Genomic DNA, 23905 nt, shown 5'->3' on the forward strand with positions numbered 1-23905 from the left:
TTTATCTCACAAGTCCCATCTTAGCTTCTTCCGCTATTTTCAACATTACCAAAGTGCAAACTGGAAGAAGCTTTCACCGCAGAAATTTCACTCTTCACCCCACTACCTGTCAATTCCTTTGAATGCTTCCGGAAACCTTTTAGCCAGATTCCGTGGTGAAGAGAACCTGGAAAATGTGTTGGTGTCGTCCTCGGAGTAAATGTAAACAATAGCATTCCAAGCTTCTGATGCGAATACGACAAAGATTGAAGTAGCAAAGCCTCGTGCCACGTGAGCTCATTAAGGGGGTCTGATTGGCTGATTCCGACAATCTTTAATTTTGCTGTTTATTTTGATTGGAATAGTCATTTCCTTCATAATTATCGCTCACGGATCAGGACAGGAATCATGATTTCAAGCAAATCTATATATAAAGTATTTTAAGTGATATCTAAGTAAATTTCAAGTTTTTTTGCATGAATAATGTTTAGAATTGGCAAAGACATAGCTGTAAACTATTGTAATTAATATGTTTTCGTTTTAAATAGCGCATTTCTTTCCCTTTGGAATACCATGGGAACATATAACTGGAAGAATTTAAAACTTTGTATTAATTATTCTTCTTCACTATATTGATTCGAATGTTGGATATTGTCGTATGTAGATAATTATTTGATTATAACAGAAAATGTATGTCGTAATTTGCTGGAGCAGGCCACATTTTAAAAACTTAGAAGCCACATTTTGAAGAAAAGTCGTGTTTATATGAATTAAATTCGATTTTAATCGTTTTCCTTGTTTCTCTGGCTGTCCTTTTCTTTGTTTTCCTTGACCTCGGGTGCCGTCGCTTACCCAATCACCCGACGAAGTCGACATATGTCAATCCGCGTTACGCTTCTCGCAATTGCGTCATCGACGTCATAATCATTATCCCGAGATTGCGAGCGATAATAGGCCTTCGTCACTCCGGTCTTTCCCATTCAACTGTTGCGCTGTGTGAGAATTCTATTGCTCTTAAGAAATAATTGATTTTAACGTCAAATTATGAAGATCATGCTCGTATAAATTGACAATGAACCAAAAATGCACCACAATCAAGTGACACACAAATATATATCTAAAATCATTTTCCTGTGCATAAATTTATACCAATATATTGATTACATTTTAATTTTGATACATCTCTATCTTTTTCATTCAGATAAGTTTTGACTGAGTAAAGAATAAGATGTATATACAAAAGTTTCAATGATAAAAATTTATATGATGCAAGCATTAGAGAATGTAAATATTTATTTGATGTCAATGAAGCAAATTGGGATGATGAACTCTGCTACAGTATTGACAATTGTTGTAACCTGCACTGGTATATTATCAGAAAAGTAATTTAAATCCCAGTCCATGACGAACTTTTGTTTTTCAATTATTTTATAATTCTCACTTAATTATTTGTAAAAAAATAATATCAAGTACGATTTTTTTAGATTCGATATTTTCAGGTTCAATGCCAAAACGTAAGCGAGTAACAAAAATCAATTACATTTTTCACAGCTGAAAGGAAGAAAATAAAATAAAAATGATAAAATGAACACATACTATTATAAAACAGTATAAAATGCACAAAAAAATTTTTTATCAGGCTCTTCTTCACTCGTTCTTAAGAAACCTAATTAGCACCCACGCTTTATTCTATCTGATGATGAAGAGCTTATTTTTAAATTTGTATTGTATACGGTAATACTTTTTTAAGTATTTTTTATCTTTTTTATTTTTTTACTGTCGATCGATAGATAGGGGCCGTAGAGCTTAATCCCCTTTACTCCATTAAAATTGAGTTAATTTTGGGGGTCCGGGAAAATTTTGGAAAAATGACATGCCTGGGAATATATTTTACATAATAGGGTGGTTTTCTATTATTATTTTATTGCCTAAATCGAAATATTATTACTCCTGGAGTAGGTACGTATTTCACGCTTTTAGATTTTTAAATTACGATTTGTATTTTTCGCGATTAAATGAAAAGTGAAAATTTTCAAGCGCGCGAAAACGCGACGGATAAGTATGAATGCCGGGAAATCTCTCCCTGTGACGTATTTCTGGTTCCCGCTGCCGCCCTGTGAGGTGACCTTGAGGTGAGGCTTAGCGCTGATACGACGCAGGCTGCTAGCGGGTAGCTGAGTACCCTGCTGGCTGGTAGCGCTTGGCTTAAATAAGGATAATTGATACCTAATCAAACGAAGAAAACTTTCCGACCTTAGCCAGTTTTAATAAGTGATTATTAAGACATGTTTCCCTGAGCTCTGCGCCTCATGCATGCATTGGTAATGTCAGACGATGTATAACTCCTATCTTCTCGTGTAGGAACTAGGTCCCTGTGACGTCACGTGGAGTGGCATCGCATGGGCGCCAATCTGGCCCTTTTCAAATTAGGATAAAAATGGACCATTGCCATTCGTCTAAACCGGTATTTATAAAACGAAATAATTTGTATATAATGAATACAGTTATGGTGGGTAACGAATCGCAATCAATGCCTTTCGTTTTCTTTGATGAAGGACACTATTTATTTTTTGGCACTTAAAATTCAAATTTTTAGCAGATGCATGTATTATATTTGCCAAAACTAGACAATAATTTTATGTATATATATATTTTTTTTTTCTGCGGCTTTGGGAGGTCTATCACCTCATCCCCCACCCCTAGTTACGCCACTGATCGCAAGTATTAAGCTTAGGTTAAGTATTCTCCGATCGCTTTTAAAAGGCGATAATTAATTGATTGGTAGTCTCATTTGGCCAAATCGTCCGCCCATTTATAACGGGTTCTCATTATCTTCTCTCCAGTCCCTCTGCTTTCTCTGCTGCCAATTGCCTCCTTTACATTAATATCCCTCCACACACACATTAGAAACCTCCTCGACGGTCGTGAAATGACGACTGCTGACCAATGGTCGTACGCCAGACACGTATACGTCTGTACCTCTGATCAGAATTGGCTCAGAACGAAATGAAAGTCGCAGTCCCTACAGGTTGGGCTAACGACCGGACTCGATAGCCGGTAAATAGTTAGTGTTAATGTGTCCCCGGAGAAACACTATTCGCCTCGCGAAATATTGTGCGGTCGAATTTAAGAGAACGTGTTATTTCCGCTAGGCCGGTCGAGTTTTCTCCTTTTCTTTAATTATTACTGGTTTTAAACTTACATTAGCATCTTCAGTCAATTGGTGTTTAGAGAAAACTTGGTAGCAATTACCCTTGACTCAAATTTTAAAATATTTACATCTAAGAGAATACTGTCTTATTTTGTTACGTCTTACAGGCATTACTCGTGTGAAAGCTAATATCTTACAATTAAGTTATATAGGGTTATCCCATCACATCTTTTACCTTTATCTGAAACATAAAATGTTTGAAAGATACTTATATGTTTATAAACTTGTTACATATGAGAAGACAATGGTGCAAAATAGCAACATGTGAGTTGCCAGCAAATATTTTCAAGGTTTTTTTGTTTTCCGTGAAAAGTCAATGATATGGTGCAATGAGTGAAAGATTCTTTTTATCTTTTTCCTTGAAACTATATAAGAACCACGAAATAAGAAAATTTGCTGAGGCATAATCGGTCCCGAACTCAGAGTAAACATAGTCGAAGATCAATTTTCGGCTGTAGATGAATGTAGATGAATAAAATATGAAGATGTAGATGGATCGCTGCAGCACCGTAAGCGTAAGCGCTCTCCAATTCGAATTAAGGATTACGAGCGTGATGTGCCCGCTCCCAGCGGGCTTCCCCCGCTCTTTTCAATGTAGGTCCACAGAGGGATAGGCGCGTTTCTAATTTTAAAATGTAGTAAAAAGGCAGGGTCTTATGTACAAATTTAATTGGAATGTTCATGTACAAATTGAGGTCAGAGGACCTCTTTAAACACAACATTGGAAATAATTACACTATCCTCTGTTAAACGCACATGATGACTCATACTTACGTATACACAGGAGACTTGAATGTGGAATCAGCCGCATTTCGATAAAAGTTATTTAAAGAATGCGAGATATTGTTGAAAATGAACAAATGTATCAGTTGGTGCGCCGTTAACGTCAGGAATATTAACGGTTTTTGTTTTTTTGTTTTTTTTTGTTTTTTTTAATTATTTAAAAACCAATTTTTGGAAACAGTAGCAATATTTAGGAAGTAAGATATGCCGTCGCATGTTTTCTGATAAATTTTGTGCATTTTGGTACCTCATTTGTAGAGTTTGGTTGCGTATAAGTTGAGAAAAAGGTATCTATACAGTAGAAATAACATAGAAGATTGTTTTGCCTGATTTGAAGCGCGGTTATTTCTGCTTTGCTCAGCACGGAATATCCTCATGAAAATGTTTTGATATTGGGACCAATATTTTCCCCTAGCAACGCATCTACCGTTTGTTTACATGATTGAAGTCAACGTTTCCATTCCGTTCTACGAAAAACAAATCTTCTCTAAGCAACATTGAAACAAAAGAGACCTTGCGCTAGTTCAAGGGCGTGTTCAAAAGAGCCAATAATCAAGTAAATTCGATTTCGAGTTCACTTGATGACGGTTGACAAGGATCACTGGTGTCAAATTAAGAACAACCTCCATCGGAGGAGACATCTAGCACACATCGCCCAGTCAAAAAAATGAGCAGCAAATTTCCAATAGTACCCTCAACATCTAATTTATTAATGCGGCGATGACCACTAGATGTGTCTTTCTTTGGAGGTGTGAGGTTCCACATTCATTTCTTTTACAAATTATTCGTTGAATTACGTAAATTGCGACTAATTCGTTTCGACTTACGCACTAATCTTTGGTTTTATTGGTTTCATTTTCAGTTAAATTTTTACTTCTTTTTTCATTTTCGATATTGGCGCAGTGGAGCGAGATGGTCCATTTGGTAGAGCGTTGGACTAAAGATCGAAGGATACCGAGTTCATATCCCGGATACCGAAAAAATAATTCTCGAAATGCGAAGTGGTCCAGAGACACGTCTAACCTTAACGATTGTAAATAATACATCTTCACACATTACTGCCTTGGAAAAGATTACCCTTGGGTGGAAGTCGAACCAAGGACCTTAGACTTTCCGGGCCACTGCAGAGACCCCTGCGCTATCTAGATCTCTCAATTCCCAAATGGACGCACGAGAACTGACCCGGCGAACGACCCCAGAAAACTTCTTGAAGCTGATACGCCGGGAAAGTCCATGTACTTCCTTTGGAGGTACTTAATTCGCAAATTGTCGTATGACGTCTTTAGTCCTTCGTCCTCGAGATCAAATTAACTTGATTATTGACGCTTGCGTCAACGCCCAAAAACAATCGTGACTGTGACCCATACCGGTGGCCTTCCCTATGGGGGCCTCCCCCAATTGGGTCGAAACATACACTAGATAAAATCGAAATTTTTGGAGGTTGCCACTTTGTACAAAAGTATTTAATTATATTTTCCAATATATTTACCAACTTTAACGAATTGAATTTCAAATTAACTCAAAAATTAGGGTCTATTTTACAAGCTTTTGGTATGTACCATGTAGTGGCAGATCTAGAGAGGCGCTACAGGGGGCTATTACCCCCTCCTCCTTGGGTATCCAATTAACGCTAGTTAGAATGGTAGAATTTTGTTCGGACCCCCACTACTGCCGGGAGGTTACCCACCACATGACCCCCCTTGTCGCTATCCTGGATCCGCCACTGACCCATACTATAATGGGAGAGAGAAGAACTCCCTTGTGGGTGTAGGAGCTAGCATAAGCGCTCGCGAGGCAACGGGAATCCTCGCTTTGCATTCTCGCGCGATTTGAACTCTCGGGGCGGATAGCTCACGTAAAGGGGACGAGCGTTCTTTCTCGTGCGAATGGCCGGCATGCGCTCCTCTACTGTTTTCACCGACGAAGCACGCCGCGTGCCGAAAGCGGTGAAAGCACACTGATATCCCACGGCAGACAGCACGAGCCGCTGTTCTCTCTTTATAAAAGCGAACTTCGGCATTTCTCTGATCCCTTCATAATTCTTTCGGCGGTGAGTGCCTCGAAAGAATACGTACGGTGCGCATTCCAGATCGTAGTGTGTTTTTTATCTACATACAACCTCGAAAGGCGTGTGGCGGGGTTGTTAGTACACCAACCGTTTACATATAAAAAGGTACACGTAACGAAATTACTCCAATAATTAATTAAAACCCTTTATTGTTCGGGGGAAAAACGAATTCCCATATCTATCGGTTGGGCAAAATCTTTCTCTTAATTTATCGCCCCCATCGGGCCTGGAAATATAGTAGAGCTCTAATATTATGTTCTCCGTGTCGCTCTTAAAGATATCCATTCTCAATTATTCAAATAATCTAAGCCTAGCGCGCAGCCTCCGAGTCTTCCTCCAGATTTTGACCAATTTCGCAGCTTTACTTTGTATTTAATTACGTTCACGGATTAAGCCTTTCTGCACCGGACCCCATATGCTCGCTGCCAGGGGCGCAGCTAGAAATTAAGGCTAGGGGGGGTTTCAGGCGCAACTAATACTGGGATGCCTGGGGGTATGGTATACCCTCCAGGGTAAGCAGTATGTGCGGGGGCCCTCCGCAAGAAAAAAAAGTTAAGACAAATGGTTCAAAAAGTTGAGTTTTACGGCCTTCTGAGGGATATTTTGTTAACACTTACACTATTCTGTAAGCAATATTAAAACAATTAAGTAAAATAGATTTATCTTAAAATTTCTCTGAGCTCTGGGGGGGTTTTATCCCCCAAACCCCCCCCCTTGCTTCGCCACTGCTCGCTGCATATTCAAGGTGTGACCGGGCGAGTGCGAAATAGCACCTCTCTACGCTTGACTAATCCTAGCATCTTCTGGGCCCTGCCACGAATATTTCTTGTATATCCTCCCCACGATAGGTTCGAAGATATCGTAATTTCTGGTTATTATACTCTGAGCTTTTTTCGCCGTCAAGTATAGATCACTCATGCTAATCCGACGCATTTGGAACCGATTCATGGCCGGATTACAGTAAGGATCGAGTTGATGTGGTGGCTTTATTGTTAGTTTCCCACTCTGTGGGTGCGGGTTCAAATGGTTGGGTACGAAGAATGCATTGCTGTTTTTTCTGTGCGCCGACCTAGTAGCATGGTCGGATTACAGAGAATGTTCATGCATGGTTAACCAATGGAGAAGTAGTTAGTACGAATACATCAAGATTAGGAAAGCATGTTCGAGAAGGGCGCTTTTCTTCTACTCATGTTTCCCGCATATTACAAGAGGTAGACTTACAAGAGGTAGAGGTACAAGAGGTAAGAGAGAGTAGACTTCGCGATAAGGGCCGGTTGCTACATTTAGTGCCAGATTCCAGCCAAGTTCATGACAACTCGAAGTGCTAGGAGACGCATGGTAACGAACTGGTTCCCTACCCTGAGTACATGATACTCACATACCTGTCGCTATGTATGAGGCAGAGTACTCAGGATGGCAGTTCTCTAAACTATTCCCTCAACTATTTATCGTATTACTGGCAATCTGGAGGACTCTGATTTTGTGTAAGCTTTACTTCCGCCTATCCAAACCGGGAGGGAACACAGCCAAGAGAAAATAATAAACCAATTAAAAACTAAGTAAACCAAAATAAATAAGTATAGTTATTCTACAAAATAATGAAATAAGTACTTATATAAAAATTGGATAAAATGTATGAGGTTAATAATTGGAACTTAAGTAATCCATGGAATACTTAAGCATTCTTCATCATTAGCCAAATATCCTAAGATTGATTTGACGCAGTTCTTAAGCCCTCTATCCTATCCGCTAGTCTTTTCATAGTTACGTATTTCTTCTCTTTTACATCCTCTATAGCCTGTCCTGTGTAACTCATTCGGGGCCGTCCCTTGCCCTTCTTCCCTTCCACCTGTCCTCCTACGATTGTTTTCATCAGGCCATCATGCCTCGTAATTTGGAGGTTTGGATATAAAATTATAACGAACTTATTTCCACTATTTGATCTTACTTCATCAGTATTTAATGCATCGATAAATTTAGTGTCAACCGGGGCAGGTTATAATTCAGTCCGAGGAGTATTTGAGATACAAAATAGCGCTCCAAATATATTTCAAGTGCAGAATAAATATACCTTTGACTTTGGTATTTGTAAAACAGACTACAAAATATTATTTTAAATGCCTTTTAATTTCAAATTACATCTGTACGGAAACTAAGAGATCTTAAAAACATATAACCTGCCTTGGAACGCATGGTAGTTACAAACATGAAGAAAACGATTCCAACGAAAGCGAAGTACTCTCTGAAGCACAGTGTTACAGAAGAATTATTAGGGCTACTTCAAAATTATTTCATAAATCTATTTTTTATTTTGGAAGTGGAAAGTACCAAAAATCTGTATTTGAAATGCCACATAAAAATTACAAATGAATTTCAAATTCTTATTTTATAACTCTTGTATTTGAAATTCTATCCAGCCCTTGTATCAACAATATCAGGAATGATATTAATACCCATAATATGTAGAATGGTACCAAGTCGAATAGTTATGGCATGGAATAATATTACTACTACCTTAAACGATTAAATTATAAATTTTAAGCGTGATAACATTTCAACTACCACACACAAATAATTGAAAACGTTGTAGCGTGATCCTTAAGAAGACGAAGACCGTCTTTTATTTTCCGATTCGCGACTTGCCCGCGGCGGCGCGCTCTTTGCTTCTAGAAGGAGGGGAAAGAGTAGGGACCCAATTTAATGTATATTTTAAAACTCTCGAGCGGGAAAGATGAGGTCGGCGCGCGGCCTTGGCGTGGACCGTTAACCCTCATTGCTCAAGGCAGCAAGATGTGAGTCTTTTCCTTCCCACCCAACAGACGGGGTGGGTTGGGAGGGACGCGGATTGGAGGGGAAGGTGTTACGTCACGCCCTCCCCTCCCACGTCGACATACCACTCGCAGTGTGTGACGTCGATCGAGGGATTAGTGGAGACAGGAAGTTCCTGAGTAATCCTTCTTACTAGTCAATATTACTTACTCCTAAAACACACGATCATTTTTTCCACCTCTCTCGAGGTACAGCTCCAGGGATCGCTCCAATGATACACATGGTGTCCCATTTATCTTGACCACCCAAAATAACTTTTTGTCCAGGTGCAAATTCAAAAATGTGTCAAGCAATCGTCATTAGCCGTCAGGGGGACATTAATCAGCATGATTGCTTTCCTTGTAGCTTTGTTATTTACAATGATATGAACAGCGGTATGTCTTTTTTAAATGGCACCCGATAATTTTTAATCGGCAATTCATTTCCTCTCCAGTAGACTTATTTAAAAATGTAGCACAGTGCACCATTAACATAAACACAGTGTTTGGAAAAATGACTGATTCTCTAGCGCTTAGTGCAGATACGCGGGTAATTTGCATCTGGACAAAAAGTTATTTCGGGCGGTCAAGATAAATGGGACACCCTGTATATTGTTGATGGATATTGAACTTTTGGCCGATAGGTATTACTGAATAGAGGTCTTGAATAAAGGAAGAATAATTACATTTCTTGGTACCTACTTGTATATCATGGAAAAGGAAGATATATTCACTGAAGACTTTGAAATTTGAAATACTTTGCCATCTTATTTGACCCTAACTTCGAGTATAAACACTGAATCACACGATCATTTTTGATAGCTCAAGTTATGGCTCCAATGATGGCGGGAGAAAATGACCGTTTCACGCAATCATTATCCGCGATGGCTCCAGGGATGGCAATCCATCATTTTTTCCAACCACTCGTCACGTCCCTTTTTCCGTCGCTGAAAGCATAGCTTGCACCGTCTTTCAGTCAATCAGAATGCACGGCCTCTATCAGCGATTATAACACAGGAACTTAGTAATGAAAAGCATTTGTATGTACGGAAAAAGCGAAGGAAAAAGGGGCATTGATATCCATTGATTTTTTTTTCAACATTCATCTCTTTGCAAGGGCTTACCCAGGATCTACACAAGGGGGGGGGGGGCAAGCCATGGTTGTTCATGTTATAGGTAAGATTTAAGCACGGAAAGGTGAATGAAACCAACATTTTAAGGAAACTGTAACAGCTCTTCATTAGTTTTTAAAATTATTTGCTTGTAAAAATATTATTATTCTTAATGACATTTGCGATATTTGCTTCTAAGGGGAGGCAGCTGTCCCTCGCTGGTTACGCCCATGTCTCGTTGAATATAAAAATTCCTTCCTTAACCGGGATATCTCGATATGCATTTACGGGTGACTCGGTAGAGTTTTTCCGCTAGCTGGTCCACTGTAAATTCGTTCAAAAATATTCTCCTCTCTTCAACGTTCCTACTTTTTCAGTTTTTTTCCTGATAACCTGGCCTAGCCATTTGATTGTATCGCCGTAGAGCGAGAGATTTTCCATGAAATATGTATTCGTACGCCCCAAGGGTGCTTTCCCAGAACAAAAAAATACTTATCTATTCGTTTATCTTTTTTTCAGGGGCAGAGCAGCTTCGAGGAGTTGAGGCGCTTCGTCAAGCAGGGCAGCGACTTCTGCAAAGACCTTAGCGCCATCCTCCAGGAAAGGTGAGTGATCTCTTTACTATCTTTTCGGAGGAACCCACTCTTAAGACGACAAATCACTCCCTCCCACCTGGATGCATTTATTATAGTCTTTGCTCATGGCGTATTACTGGTTAAACCCGTTCCCTTCCACCGAGGCCATATGGCTACATCCTAAGATTCTCAGCATGTGAGGCTCTTGAAGAAAATCCGCCCTCCTTTTTGCTATCAAGTTGTCGAAAATATGTTATTTTATGTCGTGCGAAAAATTTGCAGAGAAAAAAGCGAATGGTTTTTTTTTCTCTGAGGATTTTGTGCACAATTCGTGCATTGCGGGTTATTAAACACTGATTATCCAATGCTACTCGCAGCAAACAGACAAAAATGCAAATTCAACATGTACGAGTTTTTAAAAAAATAAGAAAAATATCAAATTTCATTATGATAAAACGGAAACAATCTTTTTTACCCTTTGTATTGCCTTGATAGTCCTCTTCGGATGATGAAGGAAAACTTTGAAAAGCATCTACTCCATAAATACTCAATATTGACATCAAGAACTGTCAAGCAGGAGTTAGTGTTCCATTTTGGCTAGTTGAAGAAAAACGTGTTTTTGTATTTTGGTGCAAACAGCTGACGCATGCTTTTTATTGCTACATAATATGATGTCTGAAGGCAAAATGACATGCTGTTATGAGCTGTTAAGTTTAAATTTGGGAAAATCTGTCTTCTATCCATCAATAAAACCTATCTAAACATAAAGGCAACTGACGAAGTTAAGTACCTGGGAGTTACGATAACCTCGAACCTCACATGGGGAACACATATAAAGAATATTTGCGGCACAGCCCTGAAGAAAATAGGATTCGTCAAGCGTATTGTGGGAAGATTTTCGGATGAGAAAGTAAAGGAAAGGTGCTATTTCGCTCTCGTCCGACCGCACTTTGAATATGCAGCGAGCATATGGGATCCGGTGCCGAAAGACTTAATCCGCGAACTGAATAAAATTCAAAGGAAGGCTGCGCGTTTCGTCAAAAACTGCTACGGGCGTACAGACAGTGTTACCCAGATGTTAAGCGAATTAGGCTGGGAGCAGCTGGAGACTCAGAGGCTGCGCGCTAGGCTTAGATTGCTTGAACAATTGAGAATGGATATCTTTCAGAGCGACACAGAGAACATAATATTAGAGCCACACTATATTTCCAGGTCCGATAGAAGTGATAAATTAAGAGAGATGTTTTGCCGAACGGATAGATATGCGAATTCGTTTTTCCCCCGAACCATAAAGGACTTAAATAAACGCTAGTCCCAACTTCGTTTGAACACTTAATTTTTTTTTAGCTGTAAACGGCTGGTGTCCTATCACCCCCTGCCACACGCCTTTTAGGCGGCTTGCGGGGTATTATGTAGATGTAGATGTAGATCTTATGCCCATTGAAGAGCCATAAAATTTAACGATAAAACTCAAACATATTTATCCTACAACACAAAAAATAAAGCATTCCGTTTTTTATTAATGCGGTTAATTGGGTCAAGAACAGTAATCACTTCACTTCGGTTTCATTCGGGTAAAATTACAGCAGTTATGAATATATTCTGGAGTTATACCCAAACTATCGCCTTCTAGCAGTCGCTCTTCAAGCCGGCTTATGAAAAAAAGTAATAATAAAACATCCACACGAGGCACTCAGCGTGAGATTCCAGTAGCTGGACGACAATGTGGCGCTCAAATCAGCGAGTAGCATGATGACAATCGCGAGAAAAGTATGTATCGCGGGGTTTGGACGATGTTGAACGAACGAGAAAATTAGCGTTAAACTGTGGAATGCGCCGTATCGTATTGAATGTTTTAAAACACCTAGGAGACTGCATAAAGGAGGCCCAATTGCCTCCCATGGAATGCTGATTTTTGTTGCCATTTTGGTCGCATTTTTATCGGTTTTCAAGAATGGTGAGGTGAGGAGTGCAAACTGATCCACTTTTTCCAATATTTTGCAGTATAATGATTTGCATTGCGAGAAATAGCATTGAAAAGTAATGAATTTGATGGATCACATCATCATGAGTATAGATTTCTGTTAATACCACTAATTATACCTTATTTTCCCGTGAAACTCGGATCAATTTGCCCGTCAGCGAGACGAGTGGCAACTTTTGTAAACCCATTTAAATGCGCAGAAGGTGACAAAACATTTAGAGGCCGACTTGATGATCCTCTTTTGTAGTATTTGTGTTAAAAACGATCGGAAATTTACTCCATCCCCTTCTTTTTTCCGAATCAGGGTTACCAAGACTGTTTACGGTAGCCACACCGACTGATTTACAACTGGTTGTTGTGTCGTCGTGCATTAAGGAATAAATAATTGGTACTTTTTTCTTGGCCGAAGTTTATCACGCATACTCACATCTTACAGCAAAATCTGAGCCCGGTGGTTGGGAGGAGGATCTTCGGGTCTTGCGAGGGCGCTGACCGGAAAGGAATAGTGGAAGGTGCGGGTCTTGCGAGGGCTCAGACCGGCTAGGAACAGGGGATGATACGGGTCTTGCGAGGGCGCAGGCCCAGGGAGAGGCATGGCAAGAAGGGGTCCCTTATCCTTTGGGTACCCCATATTTATATCAATACGGGGGTGCAAAGGACAAATTGATAACAAGAGAGTGATGCGTCAGGGAGGGATGAGAGTGCGGGGGGACGCGATGACTTCACAGGAGTTCCGTTACTGCACTCCACCCACCCCCCGCGACAGTTGTACAAACCTCGTGGGAAAGGTTTGCCGATTTGAGTGGGCTTATCGACACGGTAGCCCATTCTGTTTTTGATTATTCTGCCGATCGGTGGATGGGATAGCCCATATCGATCGGTGCGATCCGACGAATTGATTCAAGCTCCGTAGAGCGAGAGTCGGGTGACTTAAACGCGCGACGCAGTCCATCTTGCGAAGCCCGTTCCTCGAGTCCAGTTTACCATTGTTCCTATGGATGACAGCCTTTCAAGCTCTTTTGTACAACTCTTTCTCTTGCTGTTTTGTGAAAAGTTAATTAACTCATTAGCACAAAGAAAGAAACTAAAACATTTTGGAACAGCACATCGAACGCTAAATAGCCAAATCTTAGTACTAGTTATGTCATCAGCTTTTCAAATGCGATTAATAATTCCAGAGTTACCAGTACCAATTACATTTCAGGTAACTCGTGTAAAAAATAACATTCTTGCCATTATACTGTTCAATTGTTTTGTATATACAATCATACCTATTTCTGCACTACTCCACCTACGTTTCTCGGCCGTAAACGTAATGTGAATGCGGAAGGTTATCCGCAAATACTCCACTATTTTTTACGTGGGAATTACGGGTAAAATGAGTTATCTATATGCTAATACTAAATACCATTTTTTAAAGTTGCAGCTTACGAAAATCATTCAATAGTTCCTCGTGTATTAACCCCATTGAAAATCTTCAACAGGTATGTCTGATGAACAGTAAATTCCCTTTTATCTGTAACCATTTCCATTTACTTTATATTAAAAATTCACTTCTATTTGCTCTTTCTTTGCTAAAATGTACTAGCTATGCTCATGAAAATCAGCGAATCCCCCTCATTTTGGTGTCTCGTTATTTGTATTCAAGCCATATTTCTCTTACTATTTTTTTGTAAAGCATCCATAGGTACGGAAGGCCCTTTCTACAGTGTATAGATGTGTTGGTCATTTTATAGGTGTAACGTATACGTAACAATGTGAAATTTTCTTTGTCTGTTTTGGTGCTTTATAATGCTTTCAAAACTAATGCGCTCTTCATTTTATTTGCTTTTACGAAACGAGGCTATTACGAGACGTTCCACTGAGGCACCCAGCGGTCTCCAGGACGTTCTTAACGGTTTCTGCTGGGGCATGCCGGGAAATATTGATGTAGGAATGAAGACGTGCGTTTCCTTGACAAAAAAATTCAAGCAACGCGTTTGGACTCGCTGAGTAGTCAGTATGTCACGCCTACCATTACATTCCCGAACGGAAGTTGCTGCGAGAGACAAATTAAAAATGTTATTTTTACGGAAATTTCAAAAATAATATGCTCATGTATTAGCACCTCAACGATTAACGGCCTAAAAATAGGCTTTCCATGTTCTCTGCATTTCTTCAGGGTTTTCTTCCGCGTCAGCTTGTTTTTAGAGAAACTGACGCGGCTCACCTTTATTCACCTTCGACCTGAAGACGCTGGCAGGATAGCCTGCGAAACATTTGTCTATAAAAAAGCTGACACGGAAGAAAACCCTGAAGAAATGCAGAGATCAGACCATTGCCGCGGAAACCTACGTTCTAACATAAGCTTTCCTATCTATACATCTATGGAAATAGCGTTAGAAACATCATATTTTACTGCAGGCTCCTACAGTGGTACTTGCCCTGCTTACCAAAAAATGTTAATACTGGAAAGTATGTGTTGTTTTGACAAAAACTTACATATTATTCGCTAAAGTTCAGAATAATATTGAAGAAAATATTTAATCTCATCACTTGTCTACCTCGTGAGCAAATGGATAGATATTTTTATTCGTGCGAGGTTGAGGCTAAAAATTCCCCTCTTCCACCCGTTTCTGGATGCTGATTTCGAATTCAAATCATGTTCGTTAGATGAAAGTGACAAAAATTGCTATAGAAAGGCGTTCACTTAATGACGTTAGGATTGAACGGTATATTATATAACATTTTACTTTTAATGGATGGCATCTACGATGGCCAAATGCTCTTTTGATCACCGGTGCGAAAATTATTTGCTTGAAATTGCGCGGTTGCAAATCTACCTCCTCAGGTTTCGTACGTGATTTATTCACGATCGATGGCTAACGTGTGTTTTTCGAGCGTAAACTAGTTTTATGTGTCCGTAACTTGCAGGGCATGGTTAATGGAGGAGACAACCGACAGCTAAGGAGATATGCGCCATGAGGGAAGGGTAGGTAAGGAAGGGTGGAGAGAAACCCGGCGTTGGCATTAGTCTGCCCTTTACAAAAGGCACCAACATGACCACAAAATATCGTATCAGATGGACCGAGTGTGGCACTCAGATCGCTAGGGGTCTCTATCCCCCAAGATCTTCCCAGTCTGGTCACTTTGCCAGTTCTTAAATTTTTTGTTGTGCTCTATGACACAACACCGTACCTACCTCCATTTTTGAGATAATAATTCACGAATTGGTGAAATTGCACGATTTGGCCCGAAATAAAACTGCTTCAATCGGACTTCTTGCAGTATCACGTGGTCTAGATTCGATAAATGACATTTTCAAAAAATCGAGTACGTTACTCCCCAAATTCCCTGATAAAAAAGAGGCAAAGAAGCAGTTGAAAAAGCTGTAATAGAAGGTAAATTTTATTTTTCGTCAATTCTTCCTAAGGTTTAAGACGATTTTTCATGGGGTCGATTCTATGACTTTTTTCGTATCTCGTCTCGTTTACCCTAAAATTTTGTATGGATCAGTGGTCAAAAAGTGGATTTTATCGTGCATAGATACAAATAGAAGGTGTATTATGAAAGGTATAGGAAAGCAAACACATGACAATGTCAGAGCGGTGGCTTGGGAGAAGTAATTATGGCCGAAATCAAATGAAAAAAGTTTGTATGCACTACTTCATTCGCTCTACGCCATAAGCGTGAACATAAAATATAATTATATATGTTGGATGAAAAGTTCTCGGGCTTTCCACCGGGTAATTAAATCCTTCTCCGCCGACGTTTCGATGTCCATCAGGGGCATCATCCTCAGGGCAACTGATAATTATATATGTCAGGCTTGCTGCTCGTCACTCAGAAAGCCCTTGGAAATGACGAGTGAAGTACATTGATACCGGTACAGGAAAATAATTTTTAAAAAAGGTGTGGAAAATTATTATTGTCGTCTCACTATCCGAAACTCCTCTGCCGCCTAAAGCGACTCTGAAGGAAACATTTGGGAAGCGGGCCTCTGATATGGGAGGAGGGGAAGTGGATTCTCAATGAGTAAAACAAACGATGGAATTGACTTTCGCCGCTGTCGAAAGGAAAGCCGTGCCCTCGTATCCTCGCTCGCCAGACGCCATTAGAATGGAGAGTGAACTTAGATTTTGTGTATTCGACGACGGGTTCGAGGAAAAGAGAGAGTTAAGGTCCGTTGAAAAAAAAATAGCAATTAATTATTCGTAGGGAGTATTTATCGTGGTATTCCTTAACCCATCAATGGAAGCTTTCGTCGAAAATGAAAGCAAAATAAAAGAAGATTTAAGAAGATGACACCCGCCCTTTGCGGACGGGTCCCGTTCGATGAGTTTCCGAGACTCGAATCAATGGATTCGGCGAAAGAAATTTATTTTTCATGCATTGATTGCACCAGTCCTGTATAAACAGTGTATGCTTGCAGCCCCAAAACGATTTCACAAGGAGTACGTATACATTCCACCATTCTTAAAGGGTTTTCTGTTGTAATGTATTTGCATATTAGTAGAATCAAGTTATATCATTATTATACTATATTGTATTATTATTATTTGGCTGTACTCCATGTTTTCAGGGAAGCGATAATTGGTAGGGTGTTTTCGATTCCATTCCAGCAGTGTTTTTTACGTGACGCCATAACATAGGCTACCTTTCGTCTGGCTCCTACCCTTCGATTTATCTGGCATGGGTGGCCCTACCGGAAGTATTTTAAAATTAATCCCGCCAGTGCAGCTCTAGGGGTCGTAGAAACGCGCCTTTCCACTGCAGCATTGTTGTATTCCAAGGGAAAGGATTTTGAAGATACTGCCAGCAAATGTATAATGAGGTTGACGTTAAAAAATAAAATGAAATATTTAAATAAAACACATTTTTTCCTCGGAAGAAGACATTTTGAAGTGAAATATACCATAGATACAACATGGAATGGAGAAGTAAGACACCGAGGCAGCCAAGAAACCGCTCAATTAGAATATGGTGTATGCTGCAGTTATTTGCTGTTTTTTCTTGAAAAGGATTGGCTTCCAATGTTTCGTACTTGCTTTCTTCTGATGACAATACAATATTTAACAATAAAACATTTTGATTTCTGTTTTGTTTGTGCCCTAATTAATCAACTAAATTTAAATAAATTAACTTTTTAAATCAACTATATTTCCGGAAAATAGTTTTAAATTTCCTCAATAGATGGCATTAGTTTCTTCTGGAATCTTTTGACACTGGATGCTGTCGGAGGAAACGAGTTCATGCCCAGTCCACTCCTAAATTCTTTTCTTCAAATGTTAACTTTTTTATGTTCCACGATCAGTTATAAGTTTAAATAATACTAAATACGATTGTCTTGAGATTCAATATTTTGATAATTCTCATGTCATCCATGATTCACCGCCAAAAAAATAGAAAAATAAAAATCAATTATCAAGAGTTGTAAATTAACAATTTTTTTTAAAATCACCCTTTTTCTAAAAGCAGTATAGAATTCAGTTATTTTTAGAAGAAAAAAACCCTTTCCATCACTCACAAGTAGTGATGGGCAAAGTCGATCATTTTAGTGATTCGATCATTTTGACTCGAGTCACATTAGTGATTCAATCAATTGATTCAATCATTATGATCGAAAAGACTCGAATGAATCAAGATCGAAAAGACTCAAAAGGAATCATGATCGAAAAGACTCAAAAGGAATCATGGTCGAAAAGACTCAATCAATGGATGTAATAAATCACTTTGAATAATCGAATAAATACTGCCTCATCTGCTAAGAGCATGGGTAACGCTGATTGCTATCCATATTATCATTTCATAAACTATTTTGATTGTGAATTCCTAGATGAGTATATTAGATTGCTAAAATGAAAGAAGTAGTGTCATGAAAATATTTGGGAAGGCAAAACTGCCACAGTTTCTCAACACTAATAAAGTAATTTCTAACTACGTATCTCAAAATATATCACAAAATACACCACACGCTATGCATGAATCTGATCTGCAGGATAATTTTATGAACGGCACAATAAAATGTAACCAGCTTTAACTTATACTTCATAACGTTCTCATACAGGAGTTATCTTAATATTTTCCTTTTACGTGTATCGGTGTTATTAATACTGATAACTGCTGGAAAACATTTAAGAAAAAGATTACACAAGTATTCAGTTCTTCATAACATAGTATTTAATTTTCTCACAACTATTTCTGCCCTGACGAAAATAGATCAAGCATTGATCGTTCCAAATTTTGAAACAAACCGGAAACCGGGATGATTGATATGAAACCGGAAGTTGGAGTGATTGATGATCGACTTGTTTAACGAAATGAATCATGAGTCATTTGATTCACCTAGTGATTCAATCTTTTTGATCGAATCGTTCATGATCGACCCATCACTACTCACAAGAGAGAAAAAAAAGGGTGGGTGTCATTCCTTACTCACCTATCAGGCTCTTCTTTACTTATTTCTACCATATATGCACCCACGCTTTATTCTCCGAGATTTACGCAATTTTTCTTTACTTTTTTGCGCATTTTAGAATAAAAAAGCGTGTTTTTTTTTTCATTTTATTTTTATATAAAATCCCGAAAGCTGTGGAGCAATATTTTTAGTGGAGTGCTTAGTTTTATATTTATTGTTAATGTGTTTTATTAACCGTCGTTTTTCCCCGCTCGCCCGTCCGCCGTTAGAATGGAGAGTGAAATTTGATTTTGTGTATTCGGCGGCAAGTCTGTGGGAAAGAGAGAGTTATAGTAGATGTGTTTTAAGTGTACCGGTCAGTTTCCAATCTCCGATCAATCGGCCGATCGTGATGTCTGGTCGTGGTGACTCCCAGGTGCCCAATTTCCCTTCATTCCGGTCCATCTGACGCGAATCGTTTTGTACGAGTGAAAGCATCCTCCCTGAATCGTTTTCCAGTTCAACGATGAAGGCAAATTTTTCCCTGCTATCGGCTAAAATCGTGGTAGTTGTTGTCTCCGTGATTCGGCCCTGTATAATTTCAACATCTTGCTGGAGTTCCAAAAATTTTTAATCCTGAAAATGACCTGGCAGTTCGTATGCATCTATAAGAGGTTTTGTCGTGTTCTATTGATAACTATTGATTAATTAATAGTTTTGCTTGCGTGGTAGCATGTCGAGTCTTTTGCACTCTCCTAGTTTCAGGTCTGACCGTATCTCGCCAGCGGTATAGACAGGAATTTTGCTCGGGGGGGGGGGTCCAAAATCAGAGGGGGAAATTTTTGGAAAACAGGGTACTAAGTAAAGGGTTTTAACCCAATTTTAACACTTTCGTAATCGAAAAAACTTCAATTTTCAAAGAAATCTTCTGTAAATTCAATATTTTTCAATGTTTTGTCTTCTTTTATGAAGCAAAGTAATTGTGTTTTCATATTTCGGGGGGGTTAGGACCTCCCTGACCCCCCCCCCTCTCGCTACGCCACTGCATCTCGCTGTCCTGCGTGATTGGCCTGTGCATTGTACCTCGTAGATGTAGAGGAGGTACCGTACTAGCCACCTACAGGGTGTGTAGCATGGGGTGATTCCACACCACGCATCCAGCACACATCCTAGCCTTAATCAGAAACTCGCTCGTTCGCCGGACACCGGCCCAGAACTCAGGACAAGGAAGCATGGTGGTAGAGAATTTTCTGAGACTACCTGATTCCCCAGGGCTGGGCGTAATACAGTCCGTGGAGTATTTGTAATACAAAATACCGCTCCAAATTTATTTCAGATGCAAAATAAAAAATACCTTTGAATTGGGTATTGAAAAAGAAGCTAAATAATAGTATTTTAAATACCATTTAATACACAAAATATATTTTAATGGAAATTTGAGAGATCTTAAAAAAATATAACCTGCCTTGGTACGTTATGGATAGTTGCAAACATGAAGTAAACGATTAAAACGAAAACGAATTAATATCTGAAGCACTATGTTACAGAAGTGCTATCAGAATCTGAAGCACTATGTTACAGAAGTGTTATCAGAGCTACTTCAAAAGCATTTTACAAAGGTATTTTTTATTTTTGGATTGTAAAATCCCAAAAATCTGTGTTTAAAATACAAAATAGAAGATTTCGTGCATTCAGGATTACCAGATATAAATTAGAGATGTATTTCAAATACGTATTTTAAAATACTTGTAGGGCTTATTGAAGGGTAGGTACTTCAAGTACAGTACTCTGTGACCTTGACGCCTTTCTAAGTATGCTCGCGTGCCATCGGCGGCCACTTTTTGAACTTCCAAAAATTGTCCGTATTTTGCTAAATCTGTGTCGTCATCGAGAAAATTCCTCAGGGGGTTGAGTTTCGCAGAAAGTCAAGGCTGTTTCGCTGTAATGGGAGCAATATAAAATTAAAAGAAAAAAATCCGTTTTGGGAGAGTCGATTTCTTTGCGGATATGGGTATAATAAGGCGTTTGCGGAGGAACAGGTTTATCAGTCTCGAAGGTGGAAAGGGAAGAAAGTGGTCCTTCGGACTCTATTGTTGCCGCGGGCGACCGCCAAATTGCTCCAGCATCCGCGATTCGAGTTCGCCCGCCTGTCGTCACGTGACCTACGTTACACATGCCATGTGTCAAAAAAGTTTCCCAAAAAAAGTGGAGTGGCGCCTCGTACGAATGTAAAGGGGGCATTCCCCCCCACCCTCAAGGATGAGGACATTTTTTATCGCTTCATTCATGCGTTTATCAAATTCATGAGTGCATATACAGGGTGTCCCATTCATCTTGACCACCCGAAATAACTTTTTGTCCAGATGCAAATTCAAAACTGTGTCAAGCAAATGTTCATTAGCCGTTAGGGGGACATTAATCAGCATGATTTCCTTCCTTGTAGCTTTGTTATTTACAAAGATATGAACAGGAGGAGGTATAGGAGAGTAAATGGATTGCCGAATAAAAAATATAGGGTGCCATTTAAAAAAGACATACCGCTGTTCATATCTTTGTAAATAACAAAGCTGCAAGGAAGGCAATCATGCTGATCAATGTCCCCTTGACGGCTAATGAACATTTGCTGGACACATTTTTGAATTAGCATCTGGACAAAAAGTTATTTCAGGTGGTCAAGATAAATGGGACACCCTGTAGTTATTTTTTTTGTTATTTATGCGGGAACTAATTTATTTGGCATTTGCGGTCTATATTCACATACTTTTGCATTTTTTGTGTTTTGAACAAACTATATTTAAAAAAAAAAGCTCATCCATTTGATCGGACGCTATGCAAAGGGGAAGTTGTTAAGGTAATTATTGTGCATTTCTTTGGAATGTTTTCAATTTTTTTCATAGATTAAAATATTTTGCTTCGTTTTTCAATTATATAAAATGCGATATCATAACAACGTATCAATTCGGGACATAATTCATTTTACTATTTTGCACGATATTCTCAGACAAATTTAGTATGAATCCCAACTTTGCACTTGGTGAAAATGAAAATTTCTTTGCCTTTATATGGGACGCAAATTCTTTTGATGTGTAAGAGAATAGGCCAACGGTCCATACACTCAAATTTTGACGGATTAACAGCAATTGGTGAAAGGTCATTTGCGTCGTGAGGGCAGGTTAGGATATAAAGGGTGGAGAGAACCCGATGTCGGAATTAGCCTTCCCTTAACGAAAGGCGCTTAGAGGACCACAGCTTAACGTCCCACGAAGAGAGTGCTGTACATGAAAATCTCTCAAAAAAAAACAATCGAGCTGAGATCGATAAGTCATTGAAAATTATTCACCACCGCCGGAATTCGAACCTCGATCCATATGGTGGAAAGTCAGCACTAGACATTATACAAACCCGATTCCCCATTTTTCGAAAGTGCTTGATCATTGATTTTGGCCCCCACAAATATATAAGCTATCGCCACTGGATCGCGTCACATGGAGAAGTCCTCTTGTGTTGTTGATAACATGAGCCGAGGGCTTTCAGTCGTACCTTGCAGAAATCACCAACTACTATTCAGGTAGCAGGACTGTCCAGGGGCGCAGCTAGGAGTTAAGGCTGGACGGGGGGGGGGTTAGGTGCAGCTAATACCGGGGTGTGTGGGGGTATGGAATACCCACCAGGATAAGCGGTTGGTGGGAGATTAATAAATTGCGGAATTTTAAGATGAATGGCTCAAAATGGTGATTTTTACGACTTTCTGAGTGATATTTTATTAATCCTTACTCTATTCCATTATTAATATCAATCCAATCAAGTAAAATGGATTAAACTTAAAATTTCTCTGAGCTCTGGGTGGGTTTTATCCCCCAAAACTCCCATGCTGCGCCACTGGGACTGTCCTCCCCTTCTAACCCCCTATCAAAACCCATCCCCATCCCTTCTTCATAATGTGGATAATTTCTCCGACACGCCGTCGGCGGCGGCATCATCGCATCTCGTCTCGCGGGTCCCTTGCAGCGAAAGTGGTCGGCATCGTGAGTCGTTTAAATGGAAATTTTGCCGTAAATATTAAGTGGTGTGCTCTCTCCCTTCGATTAGCGATTCAGTTTTTTTTCCGGACGCTCCCATGTGAACTACATTCGCCAAAATCGACGAAGGTCGTTGATTTCCGACGGAAGTCGCTGCCTTGAGGCAGTTGCGGATTAAGGTCGTTGTTTGGGGAAGGGGGGAGAGGTTTAATTACTTTCCGCGGCGCCTTGGTGGTCGCAATGCCTATCACTCAGCTATCGATTCAATGCCTATAGGCCGTTTTACACGGAACACGGAATTGCGCAATCTGACGTGCATGCGAAGGTGCAATCAAAATTGCGTCGTGTAAAGCGGTGAATTGCTAGAACACATGCGAGAATGCGTGGATGCGAGAGGGCAAAATAGCCCCTGTTCTAATTTCGTTCATGCATTCGCGCAATTTCACGCCATTTTAGAAATGAATGTACCTCTAACCTGCGCAATTCCGTGCCCCGTGTAAAACGGCCACTCCTCTGAAGACTTATATGCGCATTGCGGTTTTTCGGATGTTCATAAATTATTTTTAAATATTTTTTTGATAATTTGGTGGCATAAAAACTTATTTTGTAGAGCTAAATTTAAAGTTATCAGCTTTTCAAGTTTTCCATAAGTTACGGAAGAAGCAATAGCCCCTACCATTAGCCGAAAAAATGAAGCTTTACTTAAAAATTATTACTATTACATTACACTTACTAATCGATGGGCTCTCGAGGTCAGTGATGGAAGAATCAATTTCGATTGAAATCGAAAATCGAGTTTTAAAATTCAAGATGGAGGGCATGGAGATCGAGCCTTGATTTTTGAGTTTCTATCCAACCTCGATTTTTCATAGTCTATCTTGACCATATAGTTTGATCCCACCAGCGTCGCTATCTGCTTAAGGTAATGTCAACCGTCCCATAAGATAGACTTTTCTCTAACGTCTTTAAAATTTGAACTTGACACAACTTC

The 23905-nt window shown here is 39.5% G+C and overlaps 1 protein-coding gene across 1 annotated transcript in view; it reads left to right on the forward strand.

Moving 5' to 3' along the window:
• The window catches only part of LOC124164186, a 202998-nt gene that overhangs the window by 162497 nt on the left and 16596 nt on the right, over positions 1–23905 (forward strand). Inside the window, exon 2 of the mRNA XM_046541394.1 lies at positions 10480–10565. Coding sequence (XP_046397350.1) covers positions 10480–10565 — 86 coding nt within the window. The remainder of the gene's footprint in view (positions 1–10479; positions 10566–23905) is intronic.

The sequence above is a fragment of the Ischnura elegans genome, chromosome 8 (genome assembly GCF_921293095.1).
Source record: "Ischnura elegans chromosome 8, ioIscEleg1.1, whole genome shotgun sequence".
NCBI lineage: Eukaryota > Metazoa > Arthropoda > Insecta > Odonata > Coenagrionidae > Ischnura > Ischnura elegans.